Here is a 16,686-nt window from a genome sequence, read left to right on the forward strand (position 1 = left end):
GCCAACGAGGATCAAAGACAGACATGATGTTCGCTCATCTGATCCAGTAAAAATGTGATTTGCACTTGAAAGGCGTCGAGGACAAAATACAGTTGATTTATCATCTGCATCAGATTGTCATCTCCCTGTCTTATAAACTGTAAAGTACTCACACTATCCAAATAGGGAAACCACACAGAACCAGCCTATCTCCTTCATTCATTAGTAGGATGCAATTTTCCAGATTGATAATGTACAAGTTATTAGTGAAATACATCTTATGATGCATTTGGACACATCATCAGTGATAGTACCTGGGGTCAACGGGTGTTTCGGGTCTTTTAACTTCAGACACCCTCGCCCAGGCGGCCCAACCAGGAGTGATCAGTTCCCGGGCCTGTGTCCAAGCAGCATCTCATCCACGGCCATCCAGAAGCTTCCACGCTGCCTCTGAAGCTCTGCCGATGGCCTTTCTCTTATGTCCAGGAGGCTGTAGGCTTTTCACATGACCATGTGGCATCCAGTTACTTTGTTTGTTTTGCAAATGAACTACACAGCTTTCATCTCATGAAACAAGCTTATCAATGACTTGTGATCTGTGCAAATCACACATTTTCTTCCATACAGACATTTATAAAAATATCGTACTCCAAAAATCACAGCTAATCCTTCTTTATCCAGCTGGGAGTAATTATTTTCAGCAGCAGTAAGTGTTCGTGATGCAAAGCCTATGGGCTTCTCCTCAACATCTGGCATACGATGAGCGACTACAGCTCCCCCTCCATTCGGGGAAGCATCACAGTAGTGTATCACTTTTCTTTCATAATGCACCAACACCTTGCTGGATTGTAACAGCTCTTTTGACTGTTTGAAAATGGTTTCTTGCTCTGGCCTCCGGGACTACTGTTTTTTCTTCCATTTTTTCTGAGCAGTTTGTGCAGCGGTGCCAGTAGTGTGGACAGGTTGGGTAAGAACTTATTGTAGACGTTCAGCAGTCCCAAATAAGCTTTGAGCTCGGTCACTGAGGTTGGTGCTGGAGCATCCTGCACCGCTTTCACATTTGCTGGGACTGGATGCAGCCCAGTCTTGTCGACTCGATGTCCTAGAAAGGTCACTACTCCCTCCATAAACTGGCATTTGCTCCTTTTTAAGCATAGTCCCGCATTTTTCAGTCATTGCAGTACCTTGTCTAGAGTGTGGAGGTGATCGTTGTCATCCTTTCCAGTCAGAATGATGTCATCGAGGTAAACTGCTACATTATTTAGTGCCTGCAGTACAACCTCTATTGTAGGCTGGAAAATGGCTGGACTGGAACTCACACCAAAAGTTAACCTTGTATATGAAAACAGCCCCTTATATGTATTTACTGTGACATATTTTCTTGACTCTTCGTCTAGCACAATCTGTTCGTAGGCATGGCTCATGGATAACTTTGAGAATCTTTCTCCTCCCGTTAAACTAGCAAGCATGTCCTCCATTTTTGGAATGAGGAACTGTTCAGTAGGTGACACTTTGTTTACTGTCAAATTATAGTCACCAAAAATTCCCGTCAGCAGTAAAGTAAGTACAGCGGACATATCCCATGTCCCTGCACATTGACCCACTAGACTGTTAAAACCTGCCCAATCCGTGCCCACCACGGGGCGAGAGCTAACCACCTTTATCGTATGCTTTTTACCTCGGTAGTTCATTTACACCGCACCTCCAGCCCTCCTGCCCCAGCGTCTGAGGAACCCCCTGTGCCTGCAGCTGTGGGGATCTGGGATGGAGGAAGTGAGCGTAGCGTTCAATTGAAGACACCTTAACGTTCTCTCGAATCATCAGCAGGTCAAAATAGAAATGTGTCCAATATCAAAAATCAAAATCAAGTTCATTGCAACTAGGTTGTGTACAACAAACATAGTGGCTGTTTTTTTCATTCTATGAATCTGATGGAACTGTTCACCAAATGTGGGACAAACCGGAGCGCCCGGAGAAAACCCTTTTCTTCTATGCTTATTTACTATGCGTTTAGACCGGTGAAACCGAACTGACACGCCTGCAGCAGGCTCTGCGCACCGAGGAGAAGAACCTGCAGAGAATGTTGGGCTTTTTCCTCAGATGATGTTTGACTAAGGATGCGATGCCGTCTTGAAATGCTGCCTCATCTGATTTTAAGAGTTGCAGCAAAATGTAGACACTGCCCTGCATCCGACATAGATCCTCGCCAAGCACCTTGTTGAGATGTTTGAACCTTATTTGTCTGACATCAAAATCAACGTCCTCGACTTCGAGCATTATTCTTTCTGTCAGGCGCTCGACAAAGTCCTTGGGTAGGTATTTCAGGTGCACGGTTCGCTGGCAAAATTGCCTGACCAGCATATGCACGATCAACTCCACAGCTGCTTTCCTTTCCTGCTGATGTTTGGCAGCAGTTGGTGAAGTTGTGCTGGTCTTGGTGACCTCCGGTGACTTTGTTGCGGGGCCCATTATAGCCTCCGGTGACTTTGTTGCGGGGCCCATGATAGCCTCTGGTGACTTTGTTGCAGAGCCCATTGTAGCCTCTGGTGACTTTGTTGCGGGGCCCATGATAGCCTCCGGTGACTTTGTTGCAGGGCCCAGTATAGCCTCCGGTGACTTTGTTGAAGGGCCCATGATAGCCTCCGGTGACTTTGTTGAAGGGCCCATGATAGCCTCCGGTGACTTTGTTGAAGGGCCCATGATAGCCAACATCACCGTTTCAATGGGCTCGTTGACCTGAGTGCTTAAATAATACGCCATGACTCCCAGGAAATTCAACACTCTGTTGGAGATCTCACGGGAGATTAAGGCATTTTCCCTCGTGGTGGGCTGTCGGTGGATGCTGGGCACCTGCTTATGACTCAAGAGATTATAGAGGAAATCACTCACTATCTTTGTGAATACCAGCTTTCCACCTGCTGGAACGTTCTCGCACATCACACAAAGCACATTTTCGTCCTGCGCTTTGCCAGAAGACCCTTCCACAAACTCGATGACCTTGTGTATGTCTGACATCCCTTTAGGTTTACTGCCCAGATGTAAAGCGAGCCTCAGTTGTGCCAGGATCCGAGAGAGCCTCACCTTGGCAAAGAACTTTCCAGCACAGTTCTTGATTTTTTTCTGGATTTTACGCGCGGCCGCTTTGCGCTGCTTCTTTTGGGATTCTGGACTTGGACTTTTTGACGACTCCAAACTCTCCAGTTCTTCAGCAATTTCTCTTGCAACCACTGAAATCTGCAGAGAAGATTCTGATTGCATCGCCTCGTATTCAGACTCTGGCAATTCATTCAAGAGAGGCTGAATTAAATCCCTCATCTCAATCTCAATTTGGTCCTGCAGGGAGCACTGAACCTCTGTAGAGTCTGATCTTGTAGATGGGAGGTCCAGATCAAGACTCTTCCAAACGGGACGTGGTGTCAACTTGCTTTTCATTTTCCTCATGAAAGCCTTCATCATGTTGGCGGCGTGACTGACCATTTGGTCGAGTTGGCGAGGGGTTGTGACGTGCGGGATGGATGGAGAGCTTTGATTGGCAGATAGGGCAACATTGACGCTGATTGCGATATCTTTCCCAATCAAGTCTTCCAAGCTCCTGGCACTGTTGCAGTGGAGTTGCTCATCAACATCCAGGACATCTCTGAAAGTCTGTGTGACTTTGTTGCACAGGGTGACCTTGATCTCTTCGTCAGTCGGACTGACATCCCTACTCTGAGGAACATGAATCCCTACCCTGGCCTCTGCTTCATTCCTGCGCCTCACCTCTGACAGGAACGCTGCTGACAGCACTCTCACAATGTCCAGAAGCAGCTCTGCCAGACAGATTTTGGTGCTTTGATCTAGATAATCAGATTTCAACACTGCATATTGTTCCTCTGTCAGCCTTTTAAAAAAGGATTCGATCAGCGGGCGAATGCAGGCTGTGATGTCTGGTAGTTCCTCCATGGCAATGTGTGTCGATGAGTTGTCTGTAGATGCTTGTTGGCTTTCCTCTTCAGGACTTCTCTGACTTTGATGCTTGCTTTGCTTGTATTTATAGACTCTTTGTCACGTCACACCTGACGTCACAGGTTTCATCAAAGCCAGGGCGCTGTCGACATGAAAGCTCCACTGACGTCACGATCATCAAAGCCAGACGTCGTGTGAGCATGGAACACAGAACGCAGCGCAGGTTTGCAGCCGTTGCTGGGCAACGGCGCCACCGACTCGCCACAGCCGCTGGGCAACGGCGACTCTCGCCACAGCGACTCTCGCCACAGCCGTTGCTGGCTCCGTTTACACACAACGGGCCATTATATATCATTATGTAGGCCTATGACCATTATGATCAATATCGATTTCTGCGCTAGCCTAATTAGCCTAGCAAATGTTTCCAGGACTGAAATGTTAACTTTGGATGAAGCCAGATTCAAAGTTCCTGTTTCATTGTCTTGACATTTTAGAGTCAACGGTTTTTACACATGGTGTATGAATCCGAAAATACTGTCAACTGGCTGAACATGTTGTAAAAAAATCAAAAATCTTACATCTCTGGTCATTTCATTTGACAAGTTAATTTCGAAATATGCACCAAATTCTTTCATTGATGCCATTTGCTGGTTTGTTTTAAGTCTATCATCTCGTTAATGTGGATTGTTTTAATGTTGTTTTCAAATTAAAATATAGGTTAAACAAATGAAATCACATGATTGTTACTGAATTTTAACACCACTTATACATTTAAAGAGAGGGTGAACTTGACAGCAGCTTTAGGCTACATTTTAAGTAATTCATCTTATCAGCTTTCAAAAAAATGAACAGCAGGACTGATTTAGTCCTGATGATTTACCATTCAAACCTGACTTTCAGTCAGGGCTTCAGCTTTATTTAGGAAGATGCACCATATCAGCACAATGTAGCCTACACTAAAATGATTAAAACTAGATTGTGACACGGGACAAAAACATCCCGTAACATGCAGGAAGTGGAAATATGAACCAATTGTTATAGTTATGAGTAATTCTACTCCACTGAAACTGTTCTCTTGTGTTAGCACTACTTCTTACACATTTCACACACAACATATGAAAGAAAGAAAGAAAGAAAGAAAGAAAGAAAGAAAGAAAGAAAGAAAGAAAGAAAGAACCATTGCGCTGTACTGAGCTGGCTTCAGTCAGAGGTGTAGATGGGGAGAAGGGGGGGGAGGCATCCACCTGCATCGCTGTCAGCTGGTCTTCATGATGTGGCTAGTTGTATTTTCTGGTGCATTTTTGGCAGAGGAACTTTTCTGGGGATTAATGAAGTTCAAGCTTATGTTATCATAACAGCCGTGTAGCTCTTTTTAGATGAATTGGAATAACTTGGAGACACCTTAACGTTCTCCAGCACCATCAGCAGGTCCAAATAAATCCAACACCAGAATCAGGATCAAGTTCATTGCAAGTTTTCACACAGAAGGAATTGTCCTTGGTGTTTGGTGCAACACCGTTGGCTATGTTTTAAAAACCGGTAACTATGCCCCCTTAAATACTTTCACTGAATGTAGGTCAAGTCTAAGAATAAACCAATGTTTCTTTTGTCTCTAATATTATACTACAAGGTACTCTGAAGGAATGTGTTTTGAATGATATTATAGTATTCCTGTTTAACTCAGCCTCGTCAGCAGAGGGCGCTCTAAGCTTTACACTTGACTGGTGATCTGGAGCTGACAGTAGGAGTCACGTGACAAGTGAGTTTAAGTGTACAGAGGAGAGCTCCTGATCTGACCTGAATGTTCCTGTTTCCTACAGGTACTGTGCCATTAACAGTGGAGCCATACTGTCTAAATGGAAAGGATCTATACACTTTTTAATTTGAATTAACTGGATCTTGGACGATGTCTTTTTTTTATATAAAATAAACTGTGGGATGATTTTAACCTTTTTATTATTGCTTCATTATTCTTACTTTGACATTTCCATCCAATTATGCAAAATCAAGCAAACCAGTCAACAACATACATTATTTATTCTTTCAGCATGCCTTCGACCCAAAAACTCCATCTTTTCATGGTTCTTTGGGCGGCTGTGGATCAGAGTTTGAGCGTTTGAATCCCGGCTCTTCCAGTCTGCATGCTGAAGCAGCCAAGATGCTGAACGCCATCGGCGTGTGAATGTGTATGAATGAGTTAGATAACATTAGATCCTGATGTGCAGGCGGCTCCTCTGCCATCAGTATGAATGTGTGTGAACGGGTGAAAGTGACTGAATGTAGTGTGAAACGTCTTGAGTAGATATGAATGCAGGTCCATCTACCATTTTTCCCTCCATGTCTTCCAACAGCCGAGCAACATTGAAAGCCCCAACGCTACATACAAAGACACACTTTGTCAAGGGGCGTTTTAGAAGATTTGATGGAAACATCACACCAAACTTTGAGCCTATTTAAAGGCAGAGTAGGTCATTTGGAAAAACCACAGAGAATTTGGCATTGAATGTATCACTGAATCAACAAAGTCCCGCCCCCTTCGTTGAGACCTGTTTAAAGCCACTCCCCCAGAACGCCAAACGAGTGCTCGAGGTCAGCAGAGTGCAATCAGGAAGTAAGCGACAGACAGGCAGGCCGTCCAATTATTTTCTCTAGACAGACTTTTACAGTTTTTACAGTCCTCCCAGATGACAGATGACATTAAAACAAATGTATGTGGTTACCCACGGACTTCTATTTACATCGTTGGCAGATTTTTCCTCTCTTGCTGGCAGTTCCACATTTCAGATAAGGTGACTGAGACTTTCTCCCTAAATAAAAAAGAAGAGTCTGTACTTTATAGTCCTACATTTTCAAAAGAGGCTTGTTCCTTGGGCGAAGGCAGGGTACACCTGGACAGGTAACCAGTCTATCACAGGGCTGACATGTAGAGACAGACAGGTAACCAGTCTATCACAGTGCTGACATGTAGAGACAGACAGGTAACCAGTCTATCACAGGGAGACATGTAGAGACAGACAGGTAACCAGTCTATCACAGGGCTGACATGTAGAGACAGACACCAGTCTATCACAGTGCTGACATGTAGAGACAGACAGGTAACCAGTCTATCACAGTGCTGACATGTAGAGACAGACAGGTAACCAGTCTATCACAGGGAAACATGTAGAGACAGACAGGTAACCAGTCTATCACAGGGCTGACATGTAGAGACAGACAGGTAACCAGTCTATCACAGGGAGACATGTAGAGACAGACAGGTCACCAGTCTATCACAGGGCTGACATGTAGAGACAGACAGGTAACCAGTCTATCACAGGGCTGACATGTAATAATAATAATAATTCTTTATTTATATAGCACTTTTCACAGCACAGAGTCACAAAGTGCTTCACAAAACATGATAAAACCACACAGCAAAGTGCTTTCACAAAACATAATAAGACAACAGTATATACAAAGATGAAGAGCAGCCAAGAATAAAACAACGACAGTAATTAACTGCCATGCAGTTCAAAAGCCTGTCGAAACAGGTAGGTTTTTAACTGCGCCCTGAAAGCTTCAGACGACGCAGAGGCTCTCAAGTCTGCGGGAAGGGCGTTCCAGAGTCTGGGGGCCACCGAACGAAAGGCTCGGTCCCCTTTAGTTTTGAGGTTGGTTCGGGGAAGAGCGAGGAGCCCCTGGTCGGAGGACCTTAGGGACCGGCTAGTGGAGGGCTGGAGGAGGTCGGAGATGTAGGCCGGGGCAGACCCATGCAGGGCATTGAAGGTGGTTACCAGAATTTTAAATTGGAATCTGAAAGCTATGGGGAGCCAATGTAGGGCGCGGAGGATAGGAGTGATATGACAGGACTTCTGTGAGCGAGTTAGCAGCCTAGCGGCAGCGTTTTGTATTAGTTGTAGACGGTCCAGAGATGATTTATTGAGGCAGGTAAACAGTGAGTTACAGTAATCAAGTCTGGATGAGATGAAAGCGTGGACGGCCAGTTCGAGTTATGAGTGGGATACCATGGTTCTGAGTTTAGCAATATTTCTGAGATGGAAGAAGCAGGTGCGGGATAGGGTTGTGATGTGTTTATCTAGGAGCATGTTTTGATCAAATAAAACGCCGAGGTTTCTCAGGCTGGAGCGGATGTTACAGGTTAAGGCCCCCATGTGGGCAGTCACCTTGGCTACGATGGGATCAGCAGCAACAATGAGAACCTCAGTTTTTTCTGGGTTTAGCTGGAGGGAGTTGCCTGCCATCCAGTTCTTAATGGTGGCTATGCATTCGAGGAGAACATTTATTTTTTCTAAGTTATCTGGTTTAAAAGATAGATATAGATGGATATCATCCGCATAGCAATGGTAGGAAATGCATTTGAAGCTATTGATTAGGGGGCCTAAGGGGAGCAGGTAGAGAGCCCAAAGGATTGGAGCCAACACTGAGCCTTGGGGCAAGCCGCAATGTAAGGCTGCGGGCACAGATGTGTGAGGGCCGGCAGCCACAGTAAAGCTTCTCTCAGATAGGTATGAGGTAAACCATTTCAGGGCGTTCCCAGAGACACCTACCCAGTCTTTAAGCCTGTCTAGCATGATATGGTGGTCCACAGTGTCAAAAGCTGAGCTCAGATCCAGCAGTAGAGACAGACAGGTAACCAGTCTATCACAGGGCTGACATGTAGAGACAGACAGGTAACCAGTCTATCACAGGGCTGACATGTAGAGACAGACAGGTAACCAGTCTACCACAGGGCTGACATGTAGAGACAGACAGGTAACCAGTCTACCACAGGGCTGACATGTAGAGACAGACAGGTCCATCCTGCATGTCTTTGGACTGTGGGAGGAAGCTGGAGAACCTGGAGAGAACCCACGCTTACACGGGGAGAACATGCAAACTCCACACAGAAGGAACCTGAACCGGGAATCGAACCCAGAATCTTCTTGCTGTGAAGCGACAGTGCTACCTACCCTACCACCCTGCAGCCCCTACCAGCTAACATTTACATTTTTTTAAATGTATTTTTGTGTCATGTTTTCAAATTAGCCATTTTGACATGTTAAGGTCCCGCTCTATTTAGTGTTCCACAACCATTCCAGTGAGCCAGCATTCACAACACAAGCTGGGCTCCTACATGCTCATAATGTGATCAAACACACCGGTGTTCGCCTCTCATCGTCACTCCATGTCTGCCTAAATAAGGTGAAGCTGTCCTGTTAGCTTGTCAGTAAGTTGATCTGATCAAACTGATCAAATTAGCGTTAGCTTGAACAAAAATGCAATAAAGACACACTTTGTTTATGGCTGCAGACAAATATGTGCATGCTCAAACATTTAATCTCTTTTGTTTTGCTTGACCTTTGTCTGAAATGGAATTAGCCACTTATTTAGGATTAATTCTGGCACCAAAGGAACGGATGCAAGCCTTGGAGAGGAAGGTGGTCAGCTGGACTTCACCCTGGCTGTACCCGGGTATTAAGGAGTTATGATTTTCAATACCATCACAAATATAGATGCTCCACTTTCTGTGACGCTGTATTGATGTTTGTGTTGTAGTGTACAGCATGCACCACCAGAGGTCGCCTCTGTAGTGTCACAGGCAGCTGAACGTCCACGACTATTACAAACATACTATAAATGACATGGAACACTCAACACTTCAAACAAGGAGACGTAACATATTTGTGTAAATACTGAATACATTTATGATTCACTACTGGGAAAGCAGTGGAATCTTTAAAGAGACAGAAGTGTTGACACTCTGGGAAAGAGACATTTGGATAGATTATCACCATTTAGCTGACGGGGTGATGATGGCTACTCACAGATTCTGGGGTGTAATAGCAGCATATATTAATAAGGCTATGTCCGGCTGGTAGGTCGATCAAATAGTGTAATCTTTTTACAAAACATGTCTGACTTTTTAAGTGCCACATCTCTCACTTTGTCCCAATTAAATATGTCAGCTCGCCTCGTTGGTAATGTATCACTGTCGAATGCATAATTATAGGTTAAGTTAAACATCAGCATGGTTGACATCATTTCATCTAAATATATTTTACATTTTTATTAATATCTCCTACTTTACTTGCAGTGAGATAGTGTGTGTGATATAGATAATAGATAATATAATCACTAATAAATTAATAATTAATTTGACACCCATGTAATCTCCCTCAAGCCGAGTCGTAAAAATCCGATGATGTGAATGTTGCTTCCATGTACAAAAGCCAAGCAGCGGCAGTAAGTGTGTGTGAGTGTGTGTGTGAGCAGCTGCAGACATGACACTCAGGTGGATCGTCCTGTTCTTTGGTCTGGGACTGGTATGTTCAAGCCCTTCATTCATTCTTCAGTAAATCATGTCATCAATTCTCTCTACTGACCGATCAATGTATTTCCTAGGCAGCGGCTAAGCTGACAGGTGACACAGGTGAGTCACATAATCATGTTTTCATGTTCATTACTGTGAATAAACACGTCTATTACTTGGTTGAGGTTAGATTCCACCTCTGTAGAATCCCCCACCCCAACCTTGAGATTTAGGCAGCGACTTCTTGATCCCATGTGTCAACTGTACAGCTCAATAGAGATAGATTTAACTCATAAATTAAAATGTAAAATGTTCTAAATAATCATGTCTCTAGCTGCACCATCACATTAACAAGATCCTTTTTGAGCAGCATGTTATTGATTCTACATCCACAGAAAATGATGTTGATGAAGGCCAAGACTGGGACATCTTCAACATCAATGAAGGTCTGTGGACACGCTGCTCTTGTGTTGTTGTAGAATCAGTCTGCGTCTGTCTCTGAGGATTTTCAACCAATCCAACTTTCCTTTGCAGCGGCTGGACTGGACCTGCTGGAGGGAGACATCCAACAGGAGGTAAGGCCCTTTTATATCTGTGTCTTATTCTGGTTATGATGGGGACATTCTGGACACAGACAAATATCTTTTGCACAAACATAAATAGTATTTTAAAGAGAGAGTGAGGAAATCTAAAAACACAGTGTTTCAGCTGTTGTTTTCTTCATTCCCATCAGACAGACAGCAGGAACTCCATTATAGGAGACGAGTATCGCTGGCCGACAACCATTCCCTTCTACCTCGAGGACAGTCTGGGTAAAAAAAGACAATCACAGACTGACCGTGATTTTAGGGATTTCCACCTAATGAAGATGCGTTTTCATGCGTTTCTTTGTCTTTGTATCGTGTAGACATGAATGCAAAGGGAGTGATCCTGAAGGCATTCGACCAGTACCGCCTGAAGACCTGCATCGACTTCTCACCATGGAACGGAGAGAAGAACTACATCTCTGTGTTCAAAGGGAGCGGGTCAGCGCTGCGTCACGTTCAGATCAGCTGCATTGTGAAACAACACCATCTCTCTCTTTTTAACACCATATATCAATGCAAACACTGCTCCTCCACAAATGTGTCAAAGCTGTACGAAATAACGCTTGTTTATATGTAACGGGTGACTCTGCAGTTCCTCTCAGCTCGATAGAAACCCATAGTGTCTTTCAGCTCATTGTTTTGGTTTAGCGGCACATTACTTTAAACACATTTAACTAATAAGCTGACGATACACTACCTGCCGATGCAACATCAAACGGCAGACGGACAAGGTTTGCCACCAGCAGATGAACGTAGTGGAGTGAATATCAGACTAACAGTAGTCAGATGTAAAAAGAGAACTGGAACATGAATGCTAATGTTTTTCCATGACTGTCAGTGTTTCTGTTTAATCTAAAAGATATTTTGCTTTAAGCCCAAAGATACTCAATAAAAAGCTAATGAAAGTGCAGCATAACTTCCAGTATAACGTGTCAATCTTCTGACACTAAAGCTTGTGAATCCGACCTTCTGCCCTCGGTAGATGCTTCTCCTCTGTAGGCAACCAGCATGTTGGGAAGCAGCGGCTGTCCATTGGTCGAAACTGTGATCGCCTAGGAACCGTTGAGCACGAATTCCTGCACGCTCTGGGCTTCTGGCATGAGCAGTCCAGAGCCGACCGCGATGATTACGTCAACATCATGTGGGATCGCATTGAACCTGGTAACAAGACATTCAATTACAACCCAACACTTGTTTTTAAATGTTTTCTCGTGTTTAGGGATGGGAAGATTTTATTACAATAACACACAATATATAGATCATGGTACATTTCAATTATTGGGATAATCCTTAATATTATCACAAGTGACTTGAATAAGCTGTCTAGCTCACTAAAGAAAATACAAATAGAGCCTCGTTAAAATAAAATAAAGGATACAAAAATATATTTACTTTTCCTATATTTATGCAGAGAGACCTTATGATTTATGAATATTTAATTTAAGATTACTTGATTATTATTTTTTTTTTAAATAATGTTCACAAAATATTTGTTTCGATGCCAGTATGTTTGAGTCCTATTTTAATGATTATTGGAATAATGTTGTGAATCGTCATTATTTCAGCCATGATTGTGAAACTTTTATATCGTCCCATGTCTACTAATGTAGTAACTTTAATAACATGACAAACTACAGAAGCTATTATCTCTATATGCTGCCTTCTATCAAATCAAAGTGGTGATTTATTCCCGATATTCTCTTCCTGGCTTCCTCAGGTAAAGAGCACAACTTCAGAACATACGATGACACAGTGTCCAGCTCGCTTGGCGTTCCCTACGACTACGGCTCTGTGATGCACTACAGCAAGACGTCCTTCAACATCGCCTCTGAGCCCACCATCGTCACCAAGATCCCCCACTTCATGGACGTGATTGGTCAGAGGATGGGCTTCAGCGCTAGTGACCTGACCAAGCTCAACCGCCTCTACAAATGCAGTGAGTTCTCTCGACCAGTCGCTTTGTCCATCAAACAGTAAAAGAGGCACGAAACCTTTACTTCGAGTGCTTGGACAATCAATGAACTAAATCATCCCCATAAAACCAGAGAGTTCTGTCCTATAATAACCTCACAGAGTTCAAGAAAGGTCAGGGTTTATCTGGCATAAGATGATGTTAATATACTTTGATAGAATAATCATTTATCAGCTCATAGTAATAATCTGGAGACATGCTCATGCATGCATCGTGCAGCCATAGCCTCATTTATTCAGATCACAGTCTTTCTATGAACTGTTCTGTTCTCTGTGTACTTCTGGGTCCAGGTGGACTTTAGCTCCATACCTTCAGTATCTCTCCTCAGTTATCAAACTGACTGTCATATCAGCATCCATTCCTTTTATCGCTCTTTTCATGGAGGGCAAATAAAAGCTGGATGTCCGAGATCATATCTGACTAAAGGTGTTTTAAGAAGTTTCCATCAAATCATTATTGAGACTGGTGCACTAATGAGAATGTACATTCATACAACAACAGGCAGCGTGTCTCCTATAGACCTGTTTATCTTTAACCTTCAGTCTGATCCGGGGCGGTTACGGGGCGCCAGTTAACCACACCAAGATTATTGGGTCTAACCGAATAAAAAAAAAAATAGGATTTACGGTATATTTGATCAGAGTATCTGTTGACACAGAGAAAGTGTTTGACTGTGTTGAGTTCATTGCTTGCATATAATGATGATTAATAATAATAATTCAAGAATTGGTCGGTGACAATAGGAGTAGAGGGATAATGCTGCTTTTTTTACTACTTAATTAAATGTAAATAGTCAGAACATTTTAAATAAGTAATGTTTCTTAACTGTATATTATCTCTACAAAAATATTATAATAGTAAAAAAGGTTCCAGTTCCGATTGTTATCGTTTCCTCTCTGCAGCCGAGTCGTCTACGTTTGTGGAAAGCTGTAACTTCGAGTTGGAGAACATATGCGGGATGATTCAGGGACCCGGCAACGCAAAGTGGGAACAACGTAGTTCTGTGAGCGGGGGGCCTCAGACCGACTTCTCCAACATGGGACAATGTGCAGGTGACTGTCAACCCAAACAAATAACAGCATGTGCAAATCTACTAAGAAAGCTTATCACTTCATTGAGCCTCAAAGATAGCTGGCCTTGGTAGTCTGAAGATGAAAAACAAAGGTGCCTGAAATGATTTATAACACAACCAGTACAAAGTACAGGCTGGCAGTAAAAACAAATTGATCATTGGTTGATGATATACTGTATATTAGTGATTAGAAATAGTGTTTCTAGTAAAACTAGAACATCATTCTGGCATTTACATTCTATGATAGTCCAGGCAGTGTGATCTGGGAGAGAATAGACAATGATGGATATGTTACCATACAATGTAAGACCAGGATACCCGCCGTCCTCCCTCCCTCAGGAAAAGGCTACTTCATGCACTTCAGCACGGCCTCTGCTGCCGCCGGTGACCGTGCCTTCCTGGAGAGTCGCTGGCTTTACCCCAAACCCGGAGCCCAGTGTCTGCAGTTCTTCCTGTACAACAGCGCGGCGGCCGATGATGTCCTCAACATCTGGGTGAGAGAGTATGACGAGGCCAACCCCGGCGGTAAACTGAAGCTCTTCAAGAGTATTATAGGTAACAGATGAAACATTACATGTGTGATGTACAGTGTGATCCCCCTGTAGGCATGATGCCACATTCTCAAATACTTCACATCAACATCAACTATAGTTAGAAATGTTTCATGTCTGTTCTGTACAGGAGGTGCCGTGGGCTCCTGGGAACTTCATACCATCAATGTGAATGTGACGCAGAAGGCCCGTGTGGTCTTCGAGGGCGTGAGGGGGACGAGTCCATCAAAGGGAGGTTTCTCTTTGGATGACATCAACCTGTCATCCACAAAGTGTCCTCAGCACATCTGGCACATCGGCAACATCACCCATCTGCTGGCCACCACACCGGCGGGACAAAAGCTGTACAGCCCCCGCCTCCTGTCACCAGCAGGCTACTCCTTCCAGGTTAATGCCTTTTAAATGTTTCTCTCAATCGTGAAGAAATCCAAAGCTGGAATCACCTCGTCTGCAGAGTTATTGTTGCCGCAGAATTGCTGATTTACGCTTTCATCATCTCCGGACTGGATTACTGTAATGGCTTTTTGTACGGCTCATCATCCAAAGTCCTCAATGAACTCATTCAGAACTCTGGCGCTCGCCTGCACACACGTAAGCCCTGTCCTCCACAACCTCCACTGACTCCCACAATGCATCACGACCCCTTTGGAACACTCTCTCAAAACACATCAGAGACGGCAGCCATCTATCCACCATCTTTTAATGTGTGACTAATGCTGTTTTTGTCTAATGATTTTCGGTTTTGCTCCACTTTAACTGCATTTTAACTACAAATCAAATGTAAACGTATTTTGCTAATTGGCCGGCGTGCACAGTACTTAAGTTCCTGCCTCTCCGTTACCCGCAGGTCGGTGTGTACCTAAATGGGAAAAGTGACCGTCTAGGCTACATGGCCACCTACTTCCACCTGACCTCAGGCCCCAACGACCACAAACTCAAGTGGCCGTGTCCATGGCAACAGGCAACAATGGCGCTGATGGACCAGCAGTCTGACATCAGGCAGCAGATGAACATGCACCGGATGGTCACCACCGACCCCGGCAAGATGTCTTCTGACGGTGAGAGCAGCTTGTAGCGGGCTTGACTAGCCACCAAAATGAAGGTTGCTTAATGACAGTTCCTCCGTTGGTCCCAGGCACCGAGTACTACTGGGACGATCCCAGGAAGGTGGGCTCTAAGGAGACGGAGTCTGATGGCAGCGTTTACTATCGAGGCCCCGGCTCCGGAACAAGCACCTTCATCACCCACGGGAGACTTAAGAGCAGGAACTTCATCAAAGGAGACGACGCCTACTTCCTCTTCAGTCTGGAAGGTGTGGAGTCGTTAAGAACGGTACTGTATATCTAACCCCATCCTGTCTCTGAAACGTCTACTTGTCCTCAGATATATCTGATCTGCTGGTGTCTCAGCCCCTCTCCCGCTCTGTGGACGCCAATCTGATGAAGGCTGCGGACCCAGGAGCTTCGCACGGAGGCGCTAGTGACCTCAGGATGGCCACGGCTGCGGCTGGGTCGGTGGCAGCGGTCATGTTGGTGGGTTCCATGCTGATTGTAGCGAACGCCTGGAGGAGGAGGAGGAGGACGCAGGAGAGCGACAAGGAGGTGGTCATTCAGGACATGCCTGGGTTCATGGAAGTGAGAGTCAAACGTCCATCTCAGCAATATTTCACAGTTGTAATAATCATGTTTGGAAAAATCTGCACAAAATATCTCTCCATTCCGTTACAGGAGCAGCCGTCCAACGTTCTACCGTCTCCTCTCACCTCTCCATGACGTCCTGATCAACTAATCAGCACTAACCAGGAGGGGGAGCCCTTTCAAGTGTAATCATATCTTCACCAGACTCCTTTTTATACATTTAATTTGGATTTCAGAAATAAAATCTGACAGGTCGCATGTTTATCCCGCTGGCTCCCTGTTTTATTACCAGTCAGAGTGAGTGATTTACAGTATTGTGGTTATGACTAGACGTTAGAACTGGAAGCTGTGAAGGCACAGCTGCAGCCTGCTGACTTCAAATTGTAAATTAAGTCGTGAAAGATTATATTGTCACTGACTTTGTGACTCAGCTGCAGTTAAATCCTAAACTATTTGGAGGCATCATCCCAGCCTAAAGCACTCTGAGCCTGATAAGACATTCAGTCAGATTGAACCTTCAACCATTTTTGTAATAATAACAAAAGTGAGATGTTGTAGATGAACAATAAATGAACAGTCAAACTGCTACTAAGAATAAAACCTTTGATATTTAACATGCCTTCTCTTACTTATATATTATCTATTTATATTTAT

At 44.2% G+C, this 16,686-nt stretch overlaps 1 protein-coding gene across 1 annotated transcript; it reads left to right on the plus strand.

Annotated features, from left to right (window-relative positions):
- Positions 1–9,320: 9,320 nt before the first annotated feature.
- mep1ba (meprin A subunit beta a) lies at positions 9,321–16,167 on the plus strand (the record flags this gene model as incomplete). The annotated part of the gene is made up of 13 exons (XM_084012390.1): positions 9,321–9,375; positions 10,609–10,659; positions 10,748–10,788; positions 10,947–11,025; positions 11,121–11,238; positions 11,783–11,961; positions 12,518–12,736; positions 13,675–13,824; positions 14,184–14,399; positions 14,526–14,782; positions 15,243–15,453; positions 15,531–15,707; positions 15,779–16,167. The coding sequence occupies 13 exons, from the start codon at positions 9,321–9,323 to the stop codon at positions 16,165–16,167; spliced, it is 2,142 nt and encodes a 713-aa protein (XP_083868516.1).
- Positions 16,168–16,686: the final 519 nt, after the last annotated feature.

Source organism: Eutrigla gurnardus (genome assembly GCF_963514095.1).
Source record: "Eutrigla gurnardus genome assembly, chromosome: 6".
Classification (NCBI taxonomy): domain Eukaryota; kingdom Metazoa; phylum Chordata; class Actinopteri; order Perciformes; family Triglidae; genus Eutrigla; species Eutrigla gurnardus.